The following is a 24,540-nucleotide window of genomic DNA, read 5'->3' as shown; positions in this document are numbered from 1 at the left end:
CTTTTTACTTCGACTGTCTTCTATCCAATTTCTGTTAAGTCCAATATATTAGAAAGAAGCATCATTTCCCAAAATGATACATACTGTTTAAATAACATTGTGACATTATGAACTCGAGATCAACTGAGCAATCATGATATCTGCTAGAAACCTTCTAATTTCTGGATCATGGTTTAGGTGAAAAAAACTATGAAGATGAAATATGTTTAATAAATAAGTGTTCATGAATAAATGGGTGTTGGCTTGATCTAAAATGATATATGGTTCAATCTATTTTAAGGCCAAAGCAACCACGAAATCTTGGCCTCAGTCAGTGATATAATGAAATACAGCAGGAGTGCTCTTTAAAGTACAGATGCCCAGACCTTAACTGGGCCTTTACTTAATCAAAATCTCTGGGGACTAGGCCTCGTAATCTGCATTTTTCACAAACACACCTGGAGATTCTTATGCAAACAAATGTTTGAAAAAACCATCATGGAAGAAAAAACGGAAAGTAATATGGAGAGAGTGACTACTTGGCAATCTATCAAATTTATCTGAAATTGAGACCAAAACTTAGAAACAAATGTTCCCCTGAAGCCCTATACTAGCATATTGACAACTGTGTCCCTTGGTTTGTCTTGGGTTGAAATCAAAGCTCAATCACTGAAGGGAAACACTAAGGCAAAACATTTATTTAGGCATCTTCGAGTCTCAAGCAAGTGATGAAATTGGCTTAGTTAATACTTCCTAAACATAAGGGATATTTGATATTAGACCAGAAATCTCAGGAGGTTACTTTTCTATTGAAAGACCATATCCCTAATGCTTCAGAACATATATATTTTTCATCTTCTCACAGGTTAAGAGTTTGCAATGAACTTGAAAGATTAGAAAATGGATACATGTCTTTCCGGTGTGGACATTAACAACAGGGAACAGAGCCCTGAGCTCTGGACTCAAGTAGGGAATCTAGGTCTTTAGAAGTCTATGAATCATTAAGTAGTGTTAAACTCATAGCCCAGTAGCCATAAACTCAAACACTATCCTGTTATCTCAAAGGAAGGAATCAGTAGTTGACTCTCCAGCCAGAAATGTATTTCCTGTGGCTCAGGCAGATGCTCCAGGGTTCCCTTCTGCTGGAGAAAGAGATCTCTAACCTTACACACGCCTTCTTCGAGTTCTTCGGGAGGCAAGTCAGGGTTTCTTTCCACATGGAGGTTCCAGCGATCTAGCTGTACAATAGTCCCATCTTCTACTTGGCAAAGGATCTTAGAAACAGGTTCATCAGTGTAGCCCTAAGAAATCAAAGTACATACCCATTGCTGTCTTGAGTCATGAACAGCACAGACAAAGATATTTCATGCAAGGAGGAGCTCTCTAGAGCTCTCTATTTATTTTGCAATTAACAAGGCTGGGAGAGTAAATGGTTTTCCTCGAGGTATTTAGATCTTAAGACAACAGTCATAGATAATGTGCACAGAAATACTAACCCTAGCTGGGTTGAGTGAGGAATTACTATTATTATTTTTGACACTGAGAACCAGTAGTTGCTAGGGATTGGGGGCCAGGCTGGATGACCACTTTTATCAGAGTAAAAACAGGACCCTTTCCCTCTAGCTTCCTACTAGAGGAATTTGGGAGATACACAGAACAGGTGTGTACAGGCAAGAGGGAAAAAAATTGGGGTGGCATCTGATAGACACTTTCTTTTATTAATATTCCATTTCAGTCACCTCTCCCTAACCTTGTAGCAGGATGTCATTCCTTCCATGACCTAGGGCAAGAATGACTGAAGAATAGCTCTGTTAAGGAGCTACTGACCCCTCAAGCACTCAATACTGACAGCATGTTTATTAAGGATGGTCGAGACATTGATTTGGATGAGAGGAGTTAACATTAATAACAAATGCTTCATGTAAATATATTTATTATTTATATAAAAAAGACCTGTGGGAGGTTAATTCATTCACCCAAGGCCATATTCATATCTGCTAATATCTGAAGAGAATTTTCATGGAGCCCCGCCCAGGCGACGGTCTCATATGAGAAGATAAAAAGCTGGTAGGATTCCATATGTTAGGATACCGTGTCGTCTTCCTATCTTAGTACTATAAAAAATAATAATAATAATAATAAAATGGCTGGTTGGTGACAGGTAAACTGCCTCTACTACGCTTGCCTGAAAGTGGCTCCCTGGTGGAAAGGACAGGTGGTCGTTACCTGGATAGCCAAAGCCATAATGACACTGACCACAGAAACCAAATGTTCAGAAAAAGCGGGAAGTTTCCCAAAGTATGGGTTGTAAACCTGAACTCGACTTGCTATTCTGGCAGAGCCGAGAGGTCAGGACCAACTCACGTCTGTGTGATTGTTTTACGTGAAGACTTGAGGACAAGCCACCGACTGTCTTTTAGTGATTATCTCGAAACGCCCCAGCCTGTGTACTAACCCGCATATATGATTCTTATTCCACATGGTCTCTTCTCTTGCTGATAAATTTAAACTGAAAAAGTTACTGAAAAAAATCACGGCTCATCGGCACATCGATTCACAGCACATCGATTCTCAGGTCTAACTCACTCCTTGCATGTTCCCCTTCCATTAGAACATCTGTGGATTTGGGAACCCTGTTGCTGGATGAGGCGTAGGGCATCCCCCCAGAGAGCAGTTCTTACCCCTCCCCAGTTGAGAGTTCGAGCCAGGTCGTTGCCAGTCCCCAGAGGAAGGACTCCGACGGGAGGCTGAGGACTCAGCTGCAGTTCGTCCAAGACAGAAAGGATCCAGCCCACCTACAGACACATCGGGGGCCAGAAGAGAGATAAGAAAGACAGATAAGCTACAAAGAAGACAGTCTGAGAAGAGGTGGCTTTAAAGAGCAAAATGGAATGGTTTCTTTTTTCTTTAAAACATATACATATGCTGCAATCCACTGGCCAGGGAGCAGAAAGACCACTTGCCTCAGGAAGTTTCAAAACGGCAAGTCTCTTATGGGGAAAAGGACCATTTTCTACATGTTCCATCAAAAAAGCAAAACTAGACCCATTCATATGTATTTTTAAAAGCGCAGACTGGAGATCTACTTTAAAATTGAGGAGAGTTTAAAATTGAGGGAGGTGTGTCACGTAGGACCCTGGAAGGAATATAGGACTCAGAATCAGACTGCATTTCAATTCTGGCTCCTATTGGCTCTGTCATCTTGATTAAATTATTTAACCTCGCCAAGAGTCGTTTACTTGATTTTCAAAATGGAGATAATAATACCTACCTCACAAGATTGTTTATACAGTGAACTAAAATATACAGAAAGCCCTTAGCAGGCTTCATGGCCCACGTAAGCACCAGGTAGGTAGGAAACCTTCACAGTATTATCTTAGAAATTAGTAGTGTTCTCCTAAATATCCCTATATCCCCCTTGATGGAACATTAGGAAAACATAATTAGGAATGAACCTAGCACTTATTATAAGTGTAGACAGAAAATAGATACTTATATGCTAGAATCATACTCCAGTTTAATCATTTTTCTGTCTAAGATAAATAATACTTTGGGTTTAGTCTTATTATAACCATTTAAAAAATTACCCAAAACTTTAAAAAAGCAAAAGCAAACATGCACATCCTCACAATGTCATACTAGAGTAGTGTTTCACAGGCCTATCTAAGAACTTTATAACTATCGGGTAACATGAAGATTTCTGTCCTATAAAGATGCAAATATCAAGAAGAGAAGATTACTTTAAATGTTATAGTTTTATTCCCCCAGAGGACATAAACAAATTTTGTCTCAAATTTAGAAAAATTATTTTGGTATAAGCTACATAATGCTTTTCCTCTACGTCTCCAGTAAATCAGCTTTATCATTTTGTTAGTTCCTTCATTAAAGAACTAAATAAATTTTTTGACATGTATTCATTCTATGTTTGTATGAGCCATGTTTTCTAAATTTTTTTTGAAATTATACTTTAACAGTACATTCATTGAACACTACTCTATATAAAACACAAAACTCAGCTATTGAAATAAAAATGTAAATGAGCTAGGCTGAGATAAATAAGGCAGAATGCCTAATCTCGAGGAGTTGACTATTCACGAAAAGAGTAATAGACTGATTTGCTGTCTATGGGCTAGTCCCGGAACAAAGTTCTCTAATGAGTTATCTTATTAAACTTCAAAACAACTCTATCAGATAGATAAAATTTTCATCTTCGTTTTACAGATAAGGAAACTGAGACTTGAAAAATTCAATGACCTCCTTAATATCACCTCCTTTATGTGGTAGAGCAGGCATTCCAAAGTAAGTGTGCCAAACACCAGAGGCCAACCCCTTAGCTACTCTGGTCGCAGGGAGCCTTTAAATAAAGAACTAAACCCAGTTCTGGGGACAGGCTGACCGTCCTGGAGACAGTGCCATGTACTTCAGAATCTCTGAAGCACTGGAAAAACCTTAGAAACTGCTTATTCAAGTTCAGTTAATCTGCAGACTTAGTGACTAAGGTGCAGAGAGGCCACGTAATTGGCTCAAGACTAAATAAGTAGAAGTGGCAGAGTCGAAGTCCAATCAGGTCCCTGGACTCCCATCTAAAACCCTTTCCCCTTCGCAAGGATCACTTTCTAGGATGAAAAACTTGCCTGTCCATCAAGAAGTCTAAAATTGTGTCGACCTTCTAGAAAGGCATCGCACAACGTTCATCCAGTGTGATAAGCTAAAAATCCACAAGTGTCCAAAAACTCCTTCATCTCCCAAACTCGATAATTTACACCTAGACAACTCTTTAGATTTCCACTCAGTGCTTCCTTGGTTCTTATTCTACACGCGATACTAACAAAGCTTGCTATTGAAGTACAAGGCGGCAGGGGGAGTGCCAGATGCTAAAGCAGCTCTGACAACTGTGCTAGATGTTGTTCCTGGGCTGCTAAAAGCACCAACTAAACACAGTAAAAGTAGGTGCCTCTAATAAACTACGAGAAGGGGGTTTAAGCGTCATTTAAAATTTTTTTAAATCAGGACACGGTTCCATAGTGTATGAGTTAGCACGCCTGCCTGCTTTACACGCAGAAGGTCCTGGGTTCGCACCCCAGTGGAGCCATAGTCCATGGTCTACAGCCATGCCACCCTGAACAAGCCCGATGTCTGATCTCAGAAGCTAAGCAGGGTCGGGCCTGGTTAGTATTTGGATGAGAGACCACCTAGGAAGACCAGGTGCTGTAGGCATACAAAATAATAATAAAAAATGTAAAAATCAGAAATCCCAATGATCATGAATCGCTGACTGCAGATGCGAACAGCCCTGAGCAGAACCAGACTCTCAGAAATGCAATGGAAATTAGCAGGAATCTAATTCAACATCCCATTCAAAGATAGGAAAAGAAGGCAGGTTCTTTAAAACTCTGAGAGATGATCAATTGGCCGCCCCTTCGTGGTTTGTACCTACCAGTCAGTCCACTTTCTTTGGGGTAGATTTAAATTTAATCTTTTTTTCTTATTTTAGTAGAAATATATCACTCTATCCTTGGTAAAGATACTGCTGAGTTCACACTTTCAATACCCCATTTCACTGTAGACACAACGATAGAGGAAAGAAATAAATCTTTGTGGGCCAGAAACAAGCAGAACACAAAGCTACAAGCCAAGGAAGCCGGGAGCTTGTCTCTGTCTGATGATGGGGACTAGGACTGCGCCCCCTGCTGGCAGGAGGCTGTGTAGGAAGCAGGCTGCTTCCAGGCCTGGAGATAAGAGGCCAGGAAGAGTGAGAAGAATCACCACCAGTGCCTGAGACCAGAGTCCTTAGAAAGCTCAGACTTGTTAGGGCCAGAGGGAGAAACCTCTCTAATCATGAGCCCAACTTCCTGGCAGCTCACGGACATACCCGAAGCGCCCTGACATCTCCTCAGGATGGGAGCCATAGCCACCCATAGAAAACCTATCAGGGTCCTGGAAACCATTCAGACTGCCAGAAAGGGACAATGGAGTGATGCGGAGAGAAGAAAAAATCAAACACAACAAAACGACTTCTTCTGGAAATGAGCCTGCAAAGAAAAATGCTAAATCACAGGAAAATGCTAGTACTGTGATGAACGGGAAGGTTCAGGGTTTAATCCATAGCCCATTATATACAAATGACTCTTAAATGACTTTGAAATAAGTGTCTTGAGACTTCCATGAATTGATGGGGTGTCTTCAAACCCTCTTAAGCTCTGTTCCTATTCGTTTTCTCAGAGAAGGTTGCCCAGAACCCAGGGGACACTGTGCTATAGTTTCACAAAGTGGCATGAGCCTCAGGTCTCTTTAAACTGTCTCCTTTCCTCTTACAAACTTGGCCTGTACAGAAAAGGAAAACGTATAGTTGATTTGAATGAAAGGATCTTCCCCTTTCTTATCAATTGATTGGCTTTATACTGCACTCATATATTCTATCTCCTTTTCCTACCAGCCAATTAGTCGAATATTTAATTTTCCCCTAAATACAAGCAGATAATCTTAGTATTTCATCATCACATCACCCCTGGAGTCATCAAATGCCTCCTGCCTTTCCCAGCACAGATTTTCTCTCGGGTACAATCAGTGTGAGGCTCCCAGTCCTTTGGCGGAGGTGGGTTTGTATCTTTCCTTTGTACAGGAGGAGCAACAGGAGGAGCTCAAGGAGCTACATCACCACCACCCAACAACCAGCTTCCTCTGAAGGCAGCATAATGTAGGGGTGGAGGGGGAATGTAGGGGTAGAGGGAGGGTGCAGGGGCGGAGGGAGGGAGACCAGCGGAGTATGAAGCCCAGCTCCGTCACACACTGGTTGCGTGAGTTTAGGCAAGTCACCATCTCTCTAAGTTCCCTCATTTGTAAAATTGTTTTTTAAAAAGGATAAGAATAATATCTGCCGCTTAGGGTTATTTTATTAATTAAATAAAGAGTAGACATTGCTTAGCGTGTGCCGGAAAAACAGGAAACGCTAAATTAAAAGTAGCTGCTATGATCAAGCTACATTCTTCTTCTTCTTTTTTTTTTTTTTTTTACTACATCTGTAAAGGTCCAGTTTCCTAGAAGCGAAGTGCTTTATTCCTGTCTCTCCACTGAAGTTCACAAGTCAATCCCACCTCTGACTCCATCAAATCACAAAGATTTTCCTTTCACAGATGATCAAAAACACTAACAGCGGAGGTGCACTGTGGCAGAAAGGTGCTATAAAAACGGGAATGGAAACAAATACACCTACAATAGCCGGAGACATAAAAGATCTTGAGAACTAAACCATATCTCTGTCCTTTATAAGAGCAAAACTGTATGAAAGACCTCAAGGCCCAAAGTGTTTGCTGGGACCTTCGCATTTCCCCAAATCATCTCCACCAGCTTATCCAGCACCTTTTAATGAAATAATTTGATTAATTGCAATACAGAGCACCTGGCACATTTTCCACCGCAACTGAAGAAAACTATCCTAACCGGATGAAAGCATTTTCCAGTTTGCAGAGTTCTTTCCTTCCTTTGTGCTAGAGGAAGTGGGGCTGCCGGCTTTGTCCCTGAGCAGCCCAGCCGTGCCGCTGCCGCAGCTGCTGGCCAATGCTGCCACCACCTGTTCATGTGCAGCTTTAGCCGTCACTAAATGTTCTCCAAGTGCATTTTGAGCCATACTTTCATTCTGCAATATACTAACAAGAGAGGCGGCTCAGAGGTGGAGAGGACAGTGAGTTGACATTTTATCTGAACAGGACACACATCGCATTTCCTTGTGTTACGTGCAGGCAGAAAAAGGAAGGCTACCCCTACTGAGAGATCAGAGAAAACCAGGGCAAATGCCTGAACTCTGATGGATAATCGAGCCAGCATTTAACGACTGGGTGTCCCTTTCTAACACGTATCCCCATGACCCTTCCCTTTGATATTTTAATTTATATTTGCGCTAAAGAGTTTACGAAGTCGTCAAATGCTGAAAGGAATGTTTAAAATCAGCCCTAAAGAAATCAAGAAAGAAGTCAGGGTATGAGCTTTTTGAAATAGACTATAGATTTAGAACATCCATTTACTCGTTCACACTGCCTACTGCCGAGGTAGACCATGCATTTCCTCCTTTGCATGTGCGTGAAGCTGAGGCTGCGGGAGAAGAGAGACTTGGAGTGATCGATCCGCCACTGTCAATTAAAGGAAAATATTACTTTTTTCCCTGTAGTAGATCAGACATACGGGTGCCTACTATTTAGTGTGTAGCCTCATCTAGAGAAGCCAAGACATAAGCATGAAGTGAGTGGCTAAAATCCAGACCTTTGGAAGGACGTTGCTGTGGTTAAAGGTGGATGTGCTGATCCAGCCCTGTTCATCAGGCATAGGAGCCAGACAGGTGGGGATCATGTCACACTCTAAGGGGCCATGAGAAGAGGAGGATCCATGTGCCTTCAGTGTCTAGGTTCACATGCTCTTGAATAGTTAAGCAGGGTGGCAGCCACTGAGATCTGGGTGGGTGCAGATGTGGGCAAGAGAGGGAGAGAATACAAATTTACCTCATGACCAGAGAGAGGCTAATTCTAGTTGGAGACCATGAAAGTCTGAGGTCATTCTTGAGTGAGCCGAGATTTCTCTCAGCCTAGAGATCACAGATGGGACCAGCCCATCGGATACCTGCAGCAATGTGACAACCTCAGGATTACGCAAACCAGTGACGGAGCGACTACGTATGCAGCCACTGGCCACAGCAGGGGACTGAGCACTCCATGTGGCTAATCCTTATTGGAGGTGCTGGAATTATAAAATATTTGCCAGATTTCGAAGACAGTACCAATTGAACATAAAATAGCTCATTAAGGATTTTATACTGATTGCATGCTGAGATGATAATATTTTGGATATATTGGGTTAAATAAACTATATTGTAAAATTAATTTCATCTCTTTTTTCACTTTAAGTGCCTTCTACAAAACTTAAAATTTAAAATAAGGCTTGCATTATAGTTCTCTTGCACAGCAATGGTCTATTTCACTATAATGCTACAGCCATGAAGACCCTTAGAGATTCAAAGTACCCCTTTACAGATTTAGAATGTCTCGGAAGAGGTTAAGGACCTTGCCAAAGGTCGCAGAAATAGTGGCGGAACTCCCTCTTCTACCTCCAAGTGCAATAGTGGGAGATATATCCCTCTGCCTTTTTGTATTTTTCAATAACATAAAATTAAATTAATATTGAAGCCTAATAATGTTTTTCCAAATTAATGCAAGGTGCTTATATATTAAATTACACTTTGTACATTTTAACATGGTTAACAGTTAATATAGTTTCATCTTAATCCGTCAAAAATATTCCATTTCCAATCCCTCCCTGAACCTTTGTCACTATACTGAAAGAATTCTGACAGCCTTTATAGTGATAGTAAGTTAATGAAAAGCTAAGCACCTTACGTCATATATATACCTGATGCTCTCAAAAATTATACTCACTTGCCTCTAGCCAGCAGTTTTTCTTCAGACATCCACCAGGAAACCTCTTTTTTATATAAACTCTGCCACCAGCAAAAATTAAAACTTTCATATTCTTAACTGACAATATTTAAAATATCAATCATATGCCTTGATAAATATTTCATAAACCCCATATATCTTTCACAAAACACCTTATTTTAACAAGGTAAAATAAAATAAAACCTGTTCTTACGTAAGATACAAGTGAAGCAAAGTTTTAATTTTGAGTGATTGGACTACAGAGGCTACTGTTGACAAAAATAATTAGTTCCAAAGTATGTGCCGCCTCTAAGGTAACTATACTACTTTTATTTTAGACACGCCTGCTGCAAGGGACCCAAGTAAATGTCCAGTGCATTTGTGAGTTATGTGCAAGGATGTGAAAACTGAAGTTAGGAACATAGATAAGGTCTCTAAGAGAAAAAAAAGTATCTAGAACATAAAAGTTATATTTAAGCCTTGTGGAATACCCATTAATTATGGTGTATTTAAAGAAGAAATGCTAGAAAAAGATGGGATAAGAAAAGAAGTAAAACCAAGGAGTCTACATGTCAAACAGGATGATATTAATGGCACCAGAGTACGTTCATCGATATTCAGCACTGTAATTGGGCCTGGTCATTAGGATCCATTAGGAACATATCAAGTCTCACTTACTCATCATCCTGGGTTTTGTCCCAGAGATTCTATTGAAACTATTATCTTGAAAACCACCAGTTACTCCCGAGTCTGCAAATTCAATGATAATTCTCCAGTCTCTCCTTTTACTTGAAACTCCTTTTTGGTTTGTTTGCTTCACAGGTTAGACTACCTTTCACTTCTATCTTTTCCTTTTCCTCTTGAACTCTGGCTCAGACTCCGTAATTACAGGTGTTTCACAAGTGTCTGAACTTGGCTGACTTCTCTCTTTGTCCTTTATGCTTTGAAATCCCATGTTTTTCAATACGTATCTAATTGCAGAGAATGCCTCAATATCGCATAGCCTAGAACAGTGCTTCCTACACATATCCACTGGGTAGAGGAAGGAAAGAAGCAAGGTGAGAGAGAGAGCGGGGAGATGGGCGGTTCGGTGGGTGAAGGGGAAATTTGGAAGGTGGTACACTCAGTCAATGAGGAAGCCCAAGATCAGGAGATGAAAGAGGTCGCTGATGTGGACTTGAGGTCATGGTCACTTAAGAAAGAGGAAGAACTATGAATTCAGGACACCAGGCATAACCTCGGCTTGTCTGCTGCTGCCACTGACATTTAGAAGAGAAAAGATATGGGCGAGATGCCAAAGTATATAAGAAGGTAATTAGCTTCTGAAATAAGGAAGATAACCATAGTAAAGAGTCACGAATGAGTTTACCCTTTTGTTAAAGATAACTAATCTGTGTGTATTAATTAAATATATTAATTTATACATACATATTTATTTATTTGTTTGGATGTAATTCTTACCAAAGAAAGTTATGAAAATCCCACACTATCATATCTCTAAATATATCTCCCAAGAACACTACAATTGATTGAAATTTAATGGGTATTGTGGGAGAAAAAAAATTCCATGGTCAAATAATTTTAAACAAAATGAAATAGGTTTGGCTTCTTTAAGACTTTGTGATAAATATTATAAGATAATAATGTGCATCGTGAAACTTGAGAATGGTAAATGCTATTTTCCCATCAAAAAAATGTTTTTCTCTCTACAGAGTATCTTAAAGGACCAGCGGAATCACTGTCCTTTTTTGCTCAGTGTTATTATTAGTACATACTGTGTATCCAACACTGCATTAAGTGCTAATGTGCTATGAGAGATAAAATTAGAAGATTCTGTTGCGACTTTTGAAAATAAAACATTCTAATTAGGGAAATTAGAGAAAAGCCAATGATAGTTCACAACAAAAGCCGAGGTCTTGCAAGAGCAGACTTCAAATACGGAAGAAAAAGACACTGGGCAGCAGAATCTAAATGTCACATTCTTTGCTTCTGCGAAATATATCAACATAAGTGGAGGCAAATGGAAAAGTAGATGAGACACATAAAACAGAGGAAAATATATCCATGGCATTAAACTCTATCTTTCCTTCAAAAATGACTATAGATGGGACCAATTGATGATCTTTAAGGCAGCGGGCGGTCCCCAACCTTTGTGGCACCAGGGACCGGTGCTCCTATGAGAATCTAATGCCTGATGACCTGTGGTAGAGCCAAGGCGGTGACGCTAGCACTGGGGAGCGGCAGCAAACACAGATGAAGCTTCGCTCATGTACCCACCGCTCACCTCCTGCTGTGCGGCCCAGTTCCTAACAGGCCACGGATCCAGTCCCAGTCCATGGCCCAGGGGTTGGGGACCCCTGCTTTAAGGGATTGGAAAGAGCGCGAGGTGGAAAAGAATAAAGAGGACGAATAAAGGGAAAGAATAAGAAGAACAAAAGAAAGATGGAAGAAATCAGGGAGAGAGCTGGATTCTATTTCAGGGACCTACCGTTCCATCGCCACCACAGGCCAGAATCCGCAGATTTGGTACTTTCCTATACAACTCAAGCCTGTAGAGGAAATAGAAGAAAAAGTTAACAGAAGAGCACATCACTGGCCACGGCAAAGAGAAAACACATGGCAAAAATGGGGGGTTGGGCGGGGAGGGTATCCCTGGAGAAAATGTATAATCATGAGGATAATCACGACATCAAAACCAGTTACCAAGCAACCACATGAGGGCTGATGCCAACAATTGGACCAGAGGCTGGCAGCAAACATCGTTTTTAAGTGGCCGGCACTGGAATGGGATCTTAGGATGTCCTAGAGTTTTATTTCCCTTAATTCTTATTAACGCGTCAATTCATATTATTTTCCTCATTAGTTTGGACTCTCTTCTTTTTCTTTTCCCATCATTCTCCTCCCTCCTTTCTCAAAGAAAATCATCATTAATTGTCAATAAATTGGCCTTATACATTTCCTCCTTATATTTTATTAGCTTTTCCTGGATCTATTTATTTTTCGAACCTCAACTTCTCATTCTTAATCCTAAAAAATCTTTTTCAGAAAAACAGGGGGAAGATAATCCATTGCCACATCCATAATTCCATCTACCTCTCGACTCACTTAACAGTCAAACCCCCATTATACACCTCAGCCCAAAGAGGGAAGTTTTACTGGTTTTCTTTCATTTTGAATTTGCCTACTAAAATTAGATTATTTTATTTTTCATGGTGGCTCTTAAGAAAACGCAGCGATACCACTCCTGTCAAAATGTTTGCCCAAGTGAAGTTGTTTGCCTAAATGAAGCTGTTAATGGATTTGTTCTAGAAAACATCACCTATTTAAATCAAATAATATTTTTCCTAAAAATATTTCCTGTCCTGCTATGTTCTCTTGCTGATCTATGAAGTATCTACCTAAAGTTTAACTAAAGTGATAAAACCTTAAGAAAATGAAGCATCTAAAAGGGCAAAAGTCAGGGTACAAGATTTGCCTTAGTGCACCCAAATGTAGAAAAACATGTAGAAGTCTTACAGCAAACTCTAGTGGGGAAGAAGTTTATAGATTAAGAGAACATTAGCAGAAATTTATATTTAATGTTCTCATACATGCTTAAATATATATATGCATATAATCTATCCATTACATACAAGAATATCATTTCTCTAAAAATTATCCAAGCTGCTGTTTCTTTGCCTCTGACATTATTACTTGTTAAAAATAATTAGTATCCCTTAAGTTCTAATTTTGGATATTATCAGATAATATCCAAACTATCTTAATAGATGGGTTTTCTAAAGGGAGTCAGAAAGCGGTAACCATGTCTCTGTCCTTTCCCACCACGTGCTCCTCTTTCCACCACGGGAAGAAGTTAAACACGTGTCACCTCCATCTAGACTTTATTTCAACACTTCTAACAAAAAAAAGAGCGTAAAACTTCTGAGCAGCTCAGAAAAGAGATTGAGCAGGAATTAAAATGTCTCCCCCACTGTGATCAATTAATCAATCTCTCAAGTGGGCACAGATACACACACACACACACACGCACACACGCACACATGCACACACACACACCCTCTGATTCAAATATAAGACACACACACACACACACACACACACACACCCTGATTCAAATATAAGGACATATTCGTAAACAAATATGGCCGCTCTCCACAAAGGCACATTCCTATTAACATTCGTCTCCAAAGTTGTATCTGCATAAATAGAAAATTGGTGGATCCTTTCTCAATTTTCAGACTTTCTCCTAACCCACAATTGCATGTACACAAGCAGCAAACACACGAGAAAGACTCAACTGAGTTAACAACCGAGAAGATGTGTTTCGAAGGGAGTTAACCCAATAAAGACTAGGGAAAACACCAGATGAAGTTTTAAAAGAGAACAGTACAGGTGAGAAAGTAGATGAGAGGGGGTAAGAAAATTTTTCACAAAGTAACCAAATAATGCAGCTTGACGCCAAAGCAGGAAGTCCTTCTCACTTGCCTATAAAGATATGGACCACGGAGGGTATTTCCAGACTTACGCATCTTTTGGCCCTTCCTGAGAAAGATCAAAGACTTGCCGTGGATTCAGGTACCACATGAACATCTGCAGGACTTTTGTTCCCTGTAAGGGAAAAAGAATGACAATGGGAAGAAATTCCCAAATATTAGCTGCTTATTTAAAAAATATAAATAAATCCTGTTATCTAAAATAATATCAAATTATAAACAGCTCTTTGGCCATCGATATTTATAGAATGCTCAGATTAAACTTTTGTATAGTCCATTCCTTCCTTACGTTAGGCTCACCTCCTCTCTCTTTAACGTGAGGCAAGAATGCCTAGTTCGCAGACTTCTTGCAAGAATTAAATGCAATGATGTTTTAGGAGCACATCGCAGTAATTGACATGCAATAGGTGCTTAATGAATAGTATCTATCAGTTTTGCCATCATTACTGATTATATGAAAATCCATGTAGGGAACTTATTAGTCAGCCTACCTAATTTAATAATAATTTTTAATTTATTGTGCAGATTACTATTGCTTTGCGTAACATGAAAAATGGGCAGTATTAACTAAGTACGACTTTATTGAAATAAATTATTAACTGAAGCAAAAGTGTCACAGGCTCCCATTATTTATAATATACATACATACAACTTCTCCAATTAGTGGTATCGAATCTTACATTGACATTTTTCGATTTCCGTGTCTGTATATGTTTGTCTGAGACATTTCTTTCACACATGAACATTTCGGGAGTGTTTTAAGTAAACACGGCATTTATAGAGACGATCGTCGTGGCAAATAGAGTTCTGAAGGTCATTTTTTAAAGTGACGAGCAAAGAAGAAATGAAAGAAGAATCTTTTTATTAAGCAGCATCTAAAGAGCTTTTTAAAATGAGTAGGGCCTCATTTTACACCATTGTGGACCACAGCAAATAATATTTGATCGGTTGGGCATCGTTTGTTGCTTCTAATTACAGTTCCTTTATTAGATATCATGATTGATCTTTCTTAAAATATTTCTAATTTTGCATACCTACTATGCTATGCTATATTCAAGAGTCATCCTAGTAGCAAAAACAGCATGATATTTGATTCAAAAATAACTTGGAACACTGGGTGACAGTTAGCATTTATAATCTTGCAGAAATTCAGCAACTAAAGTAGGAGAGCAACGTGTACTTTTCAGAGTGATTATGAGAATTAAATGAGTCAATAGTAGTTACGTATCTAGCATAGTATATGGCACAAAATAGGTCTTTGTAAATGTTAGTCCTTTTCTTTTTTGCTCCCCGTTAATCTGTTCATTAAATTACACTTGAGGGCGTAAGGGCTAAAGTGTAGTTTATAATTATCACATTGTTATTCCAGTTGTTACAGAGGCCAATTCAGGTCTTTTGTTCCACTTTTCATCCAAACCTATAATTTAAGAGTTCTGCTCTGTCGTATGCTTGCTATAAATTTAGGAATAACAGTCTATCCTTAATTATTACAACTAATCCTTCGGTTTCACCAAATGACATATTTTGCTTCCTATAAAATTCAGACATAGGTTTAGATCCATAACACTAACTCAATACTGGATCATTGTCTTTCCACACTGGACCTTGGTATCAAGTCAGTCAAGGATTATCTCAAGTAGTCTTTTATGTTTAAAAGTCATTTTAATGACAAATCAATTTATAAAACATCTCTAACAGACTTGCTAGAAAATTAATTTTTCAGCTTTAAATTCCTAGCGCGATATGAATCATTGACATTAATCACTCCATTCTGCCATTGGCTATGGCTGAGTGTACATTTCGATTTCGGCTTCTCCTGTTATGCATACAATAGTAGCTATTCAACACCTTTCAAAAAACAAAAATACAAAGCTAAGCAGGGTCGGACCTGGTTAGTACTCGGATGGGAGACCACCTAGGAAGACCAGGTGCTGTAGGTGTAAAAAATAAAAAATGAAAAATAAATAAAAATAAAAATAAAAATAAGGGATTGTAAACTGACAAGGTCCTTGTAATCTGTGAGGTCGACCAGGGGTTGCCTTGCCTAAAAAGAAAAAAATACAAATCATTTAGAGGTTATTTTCTTAATCTAAAATTTCTCTAGAAGGTTCAAGTAACCACATCTTTTGTTTTTGCTCATTTTCAATTTGTGTTAGTTGGAACACCTGATTGTCTCCGTGTATCCTTTTGAGGAAGGGGTATTAAGGCTGGCAAGTTTTGCAATGCACACCTGTAGGAGGTGCCATTTACGTTGTAGCCGATTGGAATAATGTCCTTTCGGGCTGTGCAGGGATAACTCGTATAGCTGTACATTACATTCAGGCATGAGATAATTACTTCTCTCAAAAGTAATCTTTCTGACTGGATAAAGAAGCTGTGGTACACATATACAATGGAATATTACTCAGCTATAAGAAGAAATGAAATATTGCCATTTGCGACAACATGGATGGACCTCGAGATAATCATGCTAAGTGAAATAAGCCAAATAGAAAAAGTAGAAAATCACATGATATCACTTATATATGGGATAGAAACCTGAAAGCAACAAATAAACAGGACAGAGACTCATGGACATGGACTATAGACTAGTAGTTACCAGAGGCGACGGGGGAGAGGGGAGGTAGTTAGGGTAAAGGGGGTCAAATATGTGGTGACAGAAAGAAATCTAACTATGGGTGAACACACAGTGTAAATATCTCTATGCCTTACTGTTAAAGTATACAGCTGAAACTTATTGGATTTCGTTAACTAATGTCACCGTAAAAAATAAATAAATAATTTTTTTAATAGATAATCTTTCTAAAATATACTCATTAGCAAAAATGATAAGTGTCTAAATGAACACAGTGCATTGTGTTAAATCGGTCCTAGTGGGCGGAACAGAAAGGTATCACACACATTTAAGTCAGTTCTGTTAACTCTCCTGTTACCTCTAGGATAAGCTAGTTTAGGGCTTTAATAGAAGTAATTTAGTCAATAGGACTGAATAGTTTGACAAACACTAATTCACCAGGAAATGAGTAATTTAATTTTTTCTCACCAGCAGTATTGAATATACGCAGTCATTTACAAAATTATCATTCACTAACAAGTCTCCAGCACGCTCATAGTTATCACGTGACATACGCCACATGCAAAAGCTGCAACTTTTGTGCAAGAGTCTAGCTTTCTCTAAACGAAAATACGGCTTACATGTCAATTCCAATACACTCTGGAGAGGGTTTTCATATGTACAGTTGTAGATGTAATACCTCATGGACCACAGAACTTTTTAAGATATTGTGAGAATGGGTATTCCTCTGGGGTGATAAAACTGTTCTTTCCAGGTGCTAGGGAACAGGATGGGTGGGGAGAAAACTACCTCCCAGAAAATAAGTAGATTGTTCTAGAGAGAAATAAACAGGATTCATCCACTCACCCACTATGTTCTAGGCACAGAGAGATGGACAACGCAGAGAAGATGCTGCTCTCAAGGGGAAGTTCCATGCATTATTCAGGGAATGAAATATAATGATTTGGGGATACGGAGAATTGGTGAAGGATGGGTCAGCTCAAACAGTACATCGGTCTTCATCAAAGAACCGTAACTCTCGCGTGGGTCACGACATTTGGATGTGTTACTCAGGGAGCCTTGCCATGGAGGTATTATCACAGAATTATTATCTAAAGCCTGGAAAGAACTGCCCAGACAATAGGAAATGCCCAAAGACAATAAAAGGTAGAGGGAGGAGGATGTCACCAAGTGATTATTTCAAACCGTTCCCAAACAACACCAAAGGAATATGTAATTTACTTAATGTACATGTATTGGGCTCCGACTCTGTGCTCGTGAGCACACTCAAGAGCTCAGAATGAGAGCAATGCAATAAATTAGTTGATTAAAGATGGTAAATGCTATGTCAGAGAGGCCTACTGAGAAATCCGAGTAACCAGAGATACTATAAGCCCAAGTTTGGGGATTGGATGGAGGCTTCCTACATATGATACCTGGACTTTGTCTTGAAAGATAAGTAGAGGAAGAAGTTTTAGGGTAAAGGCACAAGACATGGCAAGACAGGTCACAGAAGAACCACATCCTGTCCAGTCTTCAAACCATGGGGCAGGAATGGTGGGAGATGACACAGCCCAAGCTGTAGATGAAGTCATACATGACAAGGAGCTTGGGCTTTATTTTACAGAAAACAATCGCCGAAATGTTTTAATTAGGGGAGTCAGACTTACGTTTGATACACGAGTTTAGCTACAGATTGAGGAGCTAGACATCCAGGTCCTACAGCTATCCAACCGGCTAGATGGTTTAGTGGGGGGTTCTTAGCCACTGTTACAGACTGAATGTTTGTATTCCTCTGAAATTCAGATGATGAAATCCTACCCCTCAATAAGATGGTGTTAGGAAGGGGGTCTTGGAGAGGTGCTTAGCCCATGAGGGTGGAGCCCTCGTAAATGGGATTAGCACCCTTGTAAAAGAGACCCCAGAAAGCTCTCTCCCTCTGCTGCCATGTAAGGACGCCGTGAGAAGATGGCTGTCTATGAACCAGGAAGTGAGTTCTCACCAGACACCAAAATGGCTGGTGCCTTGATCTTGGACTTCTAGACTCCAGAACTGTGAAAAATAAATTTCTGTTGTTTATCAGCCACCCAGTCTATAGTATTCTGTTACAGTAGCCTGAGCAGATGAAGACAGCCACTCCTACATTCCCACCAATATTGTGACTTGGGAAAGGGTCACACCACAGATTTATTGTTTAGTTGCTTTCATTCCATCTGTGAGGCTGGCTTGACAAGAAGATCTCGAGATTGAAATTTGACAGGTGCCATCATCAACTGACTGCCATTCTGCCCTCTTTCCAGCCTATTAAGTTTTAGGAGACTAAAATTTCATCCTAACATAATGATTCTTGATTTATCCCCAGGTTGAGCACTGCAGAAAATAACACCTTCTTTGAGGTCATTTGTCCAAGTATTTAGAAACAGTTTGGGAACTCAAATATTTAAAGTTATTGACACTTTTTGTCTCCTCCTTCTCCCCACTTTGGTTGACTTGCCCCCGACTTAGGAGGGGCAGCCCGGTCTGGGGAAGCCTGTCTGCTGAGGGTGATGTGAACTTAATCGGGTTCCACAGAACGTGAGCCTGACCACAGACCGAACACCCCCTCTGCCTACAAACCACCGATAAGATCCCTGGGGGTGCCGATCCAGGCGTGTCCAACTTGTGCCACACCTCAGTTCTGGGATTTCCCATTGAACAGGGAGGTGCCAGCATCTGGACCTCCCGACTCTCAGGACCGGCTAGCTAGAATCACTCTGGTGGTCAGAACACCTGCTTAACCCTGAACTTGTCATTTACATCACTGGAAGATAAAATTCACGAGGGAGCGTGAAGGAGAGACAGTGTGAAAGCAGGAACCACTGGGAGATGTCAGAAGGGTCTGTCAGACTCAGGTAGAAAGATGCTAATGAGTTCGAGGCATCTAAGAAAAATCATACGTTTTGAAGTTAAAGCAGAGATACGTGGAAGAGATGGGGCTTATTTCTGGAGCCCTCAGGATTCCGTACAGAGGAAGGGATCATGCGGGAGTAAGCTTTATGTTCCCTGTACAAACTCTTCTCCCCAGGAGGAAACACTCAAAGTTGATATTATGGCCCCTGATTCCAATGGTTGCTCCCTCAAATAATTCAGATCCTGGTAATAACAATAGTTTTAAAGCTCTGCAGTACACCCGGTATCATCTCAACCTTAAGTGTTAGAAAAACAGATACGATTATGGTAAAGTAACTGTTTTAAAGAAAGGATTATTTTAAAGAAGGACATAGAAGCGGTTCCTATATCTGTTCATCTCAATATATTCCTGCAAGGTGCTGGAAATTTTCCGTGCACAAAGTACTGTAGGAAGAAAAGAAGCTACAGGTATTTTACTTGCCAGAAGATGGCGATATAGTCTAATTATTTAAAGAACGGAAGCCTCTACAAGGTTTTTGTTCGTTTTTTGTTTTTGAATTTAAAGCCTAAGCTTCAAGAACAGAAAAGAGGTGAGATTTTTATGTCTAGAGGCAGATGAGCAGAATACGTCAATTAAAAGGCAAGAATTAGGATTTAACAACAACAACGAAGCGGTTTTTTTACGAATGGCCGAGTGAAGCAGCAACAGCGCCACCTGTGGGCTTGTTAGTGAAGCAGAATTTCAGGGCCACTCCCTGACTCCTGAGTCGGAATCTGCATTTTAACATGATCCCCAAGCAATTCATATGCTTGTTAACGCTTGAGAAGAAAGTCCATAGTTCTGAACATCAGCTATGCAAAGAAATAAACTGGGGCGCTTGTACCAGTTAAGGGGTCCTACCTTCCCAGAGTGTGTTTAATTAGTATGGAGTGAAGAAGACATCACCAAGTTTTAAAAGCTGCCCAGGTTATTCTGCTGTACGGCGAGGGTTGAGAACCACTGCTCAAAGCTAAGAGATGAGCAGTCTTAAAGATATAAAGGCAAGCCAAGATGCTATTCTCTGACTCTCCCTCTCCCCCTCGCAAAAACAAAAAAATCAATGAATATCTATCTCAAGTTCTCACCTGCTGTGTTCCCTGCACAAGCCCCAGGTATCCTCAGAGACTCCAAAATGACTCTGAAGATGTTTCTGTAAGTGTTCCACAAACCACCCACATCAGAATCTCCTGAGATGCTCACTAAGTGTTGACATTCCTGGGCCTCGCCCGCCGTATTAGATTTTCTGGGATAGGGAGATTTTAATAAGTGTCTCAGAGTTTTTTATTTACACAAAAATTTGACAACCACTGGACCAACTGGAAGGGAGAAAGAGTCACATGTTCAAACAGAATCTACCTGGAAGAGAACAATAATTTTGGACTAAAGTTTCCTGAATTTTCTTGATACTGAAAATTTCTGAATGAAGAATTATAATGAGTATTTTAAAGGTTCTTATGTCAGACCACCATGATGTGTGGGTCATGTTACCGGTCTCAACTTGCCTATCAGGTAGGTAAAAGTGAACAGTCTCCCTTCTCAAAACAGAGCTCCACACTATGTAAGCTTTGAGCGCAGAAAACTCCAGAAAAAAGAACTTCGGAGGAAAAGGGATACATCCTCCCAATTTCCCCTTCTAGGAGTTCACTTGCCTCGTTTTCATGGCCAGCCTTTCTTTTCCTTCCTCACTTTGTCTCAACTATGGCTCATTCAGGTTAGAGATAGAAAGGGGGTGCGGGGCCAAAGTGTGGAGGAAATGGGATTCAAGGGAGCTGAAGAACGAGAAATTTTCTTCCTGTGATTCCATTTTGCCCAATGAGGAAGACTTAATTCACTCTCTGACTCCCACTTCTACAGCTGAATCTGTCCTCACCGGCAATGTTAAGGGCACATTACAGACACGGTTTGGGAAAAGGCTCGTCCCAGCAGGAGTGAGGCCATCTCAGATTATGACTCTTCCCTGCCCACTACAATCGGGGGATCAAGCTGAGCCTTCCTAAGACCGAAGATGGGAACACAAATATACTAAGCAGCTGGAGGTCAGTTGGAGTGATTCTAATCGTATGTACGTAGCTGTTTGGGTTTCTTTACAGCTTTCTCGACATTTCACGCTGTGCTTAGAGACAATGTTCTTCAGATTTATTAGGCTTAGTAAAGAATTCTATTTATAGAGGAAGTATACAGAAATTCAGTTATGTGATATTCATTTTTATTTGGTTAGCCATACTTCTGAGAATCTTAGATATTCTGGATGTGACATCATTAAGGCAACACATTCACCAGCCAAAATGCATAAAATGACAGCAAAGTCATTAAGTCTTTTGTCTCTAATAACTGGGTATTTTTTGTATTTGCATATCTCACTGTGATCTCAGATTCCTCTAACACACCTCAACCTCTTTCCCCAAATAATCTTTCCCATTCCTGAAAACCCATGAATAACAAAGCCACTGTCTAGGTAATCTGTTGTAAAATCTTAATGCTTTACTTCCCTTTGTATATTCCATTCATTCATCTGTCCATCTATCCATCCATCCACACGTCCATCCATTTAGTCCATTTGTCCACTGACCCAGTCATCATCCACTCATTCATCCATGAGCCACCCAACCACCCACCCATCCATCTGCTCAATCTATCTATCCATTGACCTACCCATCTATCCAATTTATGCTGAAGTTTATGTGAACAGCCTCCTGACTTACATATATTCTCAGCGTGTCAAATTAATTTTTCTTAAAGATGCTTATGTCATATTACTCCTTTGTTCAAAATATAAAATATTTTTCAAACAAAAAATAAAAACTTAAAACAGCAAAAAACTAGTTTCCATCATCCAAATCCAAAATCCTCAGCCATGTTTTAAGACACTGGTTCATTCCAATCTTTACCTAATCGCATTTCTAATAACTTAATATGAATGCTCTACTCACCATACTGTCCTCAAAATGAATCATTTTCACTAAGACATTCGTTCTTCTATTAGTGTTATTTATTATACAATTATTCGTTTACTACTATATGCCGTGAACTGGAAATCGGAAGTTCAAAGGTGCCACCCTGGGTATGACAGAGCCTGCATCTCAGCAGCACAGACATGCGCAGAGAGCTTGCGCTGCACCTCACATAGTACCAAGGGCTGTGGGAGCACGATGCTCAGGGAGATGAATTTTGAGAAACGGCTCGGAAAGGTGCTATTGAGCCTTAAAGGATAAGCAGGAATTTGCCACAGTAGAGAGAAGGAAAGGGGCATTACTCCAGCCCTCTCTCCTCTGCGTGACCAAGTAGGATCCTTCTTCTATTTCGGCTATTTCCATGGCACCATTTCCTTATCACTCCCAAGTCACTGCTGGCCTCTAAAATTCGGCAGCACTTGTGGTCTGATCCACTCAATTTAGAACTCACATATAGTTAATGTTGTTTGAAATTATTTTTCCCATTTGGCCCTTTTGTGTCATTAACAAACAAGATGTCCTTAGAAAATCCACTTAAGTTTCTTCTGCTGTTTCCTAGTTAGTGAAGTAGGAAGCAACATTAGATCACCCCTGAAGTCCCCATCATTAATAATTTAGACAGAGATTAGAATAGGAACGGGCTGTATCTTTACTGAACTGTCTGCTCCTCAAAGGCAGGGATCACCTACAAGCTTCTGCATGTCCTAGGCAAAAAAGCTTATAATGACTTTATATAATGGCTGTCATGATAAAATATATTTGGCATTAATTAGCATGCGGTGCTCAGGTGGCCAAAATCATGGAGTCAATTACATTAGCTTTGCTCCATTCCATGGTCCCTAAACACAGCCCACACCTCATCAAGCTTTAGGAGACCAGAGCTGGGGTGGGGGAGGGGAGCAGTATGGTTCAGGGCAAACTGCATGTTGCTCCTAAGAGGCACCTCTGCAGGTTTAGGGTCCTCACCATCACTACGTGAAGATCACTCAGCAACTCAAAAAAGTGGAAGGTTGAAAATAGATTATTTCTTTCCTTACAACACATTTCTTTACCCTGTTCTCTACAATGTTAATAGGGATTTTTAATAGCAAATTATCAAGAATTTTGAAGAAAAAAAAAAGGAAGAAAGGAGAAATAATATTTTCTTTATTATAAGCTCCCATAAAAGAAGTTCTACTATAATCAATGAATTCTGGAAAAGACCTATTATCTGTAGTAATAAGAACATCATCTTGGACTACTGGGTCAATTCTAATTAGACGACCCCCCTCTTTCTATGGGGTAACTAAACAGTTTCAAATCTTTAAGTCGTATTGTGTGAAACGTCAAGGAATGTTGTCTCAAAGTGTACACAGAAAATGTCTTATCATCCAATCTCACATGAAAATAAGAGAAAATCAAAACCCACAGAAGAACGTTGATAAAGAAGCTTCAGAGAATGGGAAGGGAAATTTGATGAAAAGAGAAAGACCTGGATTCCAGCTCTTTGTCCTTCAAAAAGCTGTGGTACTTTAGGTATGTCACTAATCTTAAGTTTTCTAAGGCTATTTCTTTATTCTCAAATGAAGTTAATACTAATCACATCATCGGATTTGAGTGAGGAGCAAACGAAACCTGTTTTTTTGATCATTTTGATAGCATTGGTGGTGCTTGTTGGTCATTATCATGGATGAGGACTCCTCATTCTCTCTTTCCTCTGAGGTTAGTAACAAAAGTCACCAGGTCTAAATTACAACAGAAAGACATACAAATAAGTTCATAAGTTAGGAACAAATAAGTTCCTAACTCTGAGAGTTAGGAAACCCTGAAACGTATTAACTAAGAGAGATTGTGGAATGACCTTTCTTGAGAATCGGTAAGGAACGTGTTGGCGGTCAAGTTTCTGCATGTCTCTGCCATAGTCATCTGTGGAGGCAGAGGGACAAACCAAACAACCTTCAGGCTTCACCCAGCCCTGTAATGTATAAGGCTGTCAATGACCTTGTCCGTCAGAAGCTGGTTGTCTTCCACTGCTTCGGGTCCTAAGTGGCGCTATTTTAACAGATGCTGAGAATCCTGTGTTTTCGAGAAAGCATTGTAGCTTCCAGGTTAAACTCATGAAAAATGACTCACCTGGTTGCCTCCACTCTTGGGGTTCACAAACACAAGCAAGGGTTTCATGAGAGGAGAAGAGACTGGTTTTATCACAAAGGGACGGCCTTTGTTTTCCTGC

The 24,540-nt window shown here is 40.0% G+C and overlaps 1 protein-coding gene and 1 pseudogene across 1 annotated transcript in view; one reads left to right on the top strand and one right to left on the bottom strand.

Annotated features, from left to right (window-relative positions):
* Nucleotides 1–24,540, bottom strand: part of DGKI (diacylglycerol kinase iota) — a 200,818-nt gene that overhangs the window by 165,314 nt on the left and 10,964 nt on the right. The window contains exons 4-8 of the mRNA XM_025045818.1: nucleotides 24,441–24,536; nucleotides 13,927–14,009; nucleotides 11,890–11,950; nucleotides 2,661–2,774; nucleotides 1,143–1,280 (exon numbers count right to left, since the gene is read on the bottom strand). Of these exons, the coding sequence (XP_024901586.1) occupies nucleotides 1,143–1,280; nucleotides 2,661–2,774; nucleotides 11,890–11,950; nucleotides 13,927–14,009; nucleotides 24,441–24,536 (492 nt within the window). The remainder of the gene's footprint in view (nucleotides 1–1,142; nucleotides 1,281–2,660; nucleotides 2,775–11,889; nucleotides 11,951–13,926; nucleotides 14,010–24,440; nucleotides 24,537–24,540) is intronic.
* LOC112478790 lies at nucleotides 5,081–5,196 on the top strand (annotated as a pseudogene).

The sequence above is a fragment of the Pteropus alecto genome, unplaced genomic scaffold (genome assembly GCF_000325575.1).
Source record: "Pteropus alecto unplaced genomic scaffold, ASM32557v1 scaffold22, whole genome shotgun sequence".
NCBI lineage: Eukaryota > Metazoa > Chordata > Mammalia > Chiroptera > Pteropodidae > Pteropus > Pteropus alecto.
Note: the sequence above shows the minus strand (reverse complement) of the source record. Positions and strands in the feature narration are given on the sequence as shown.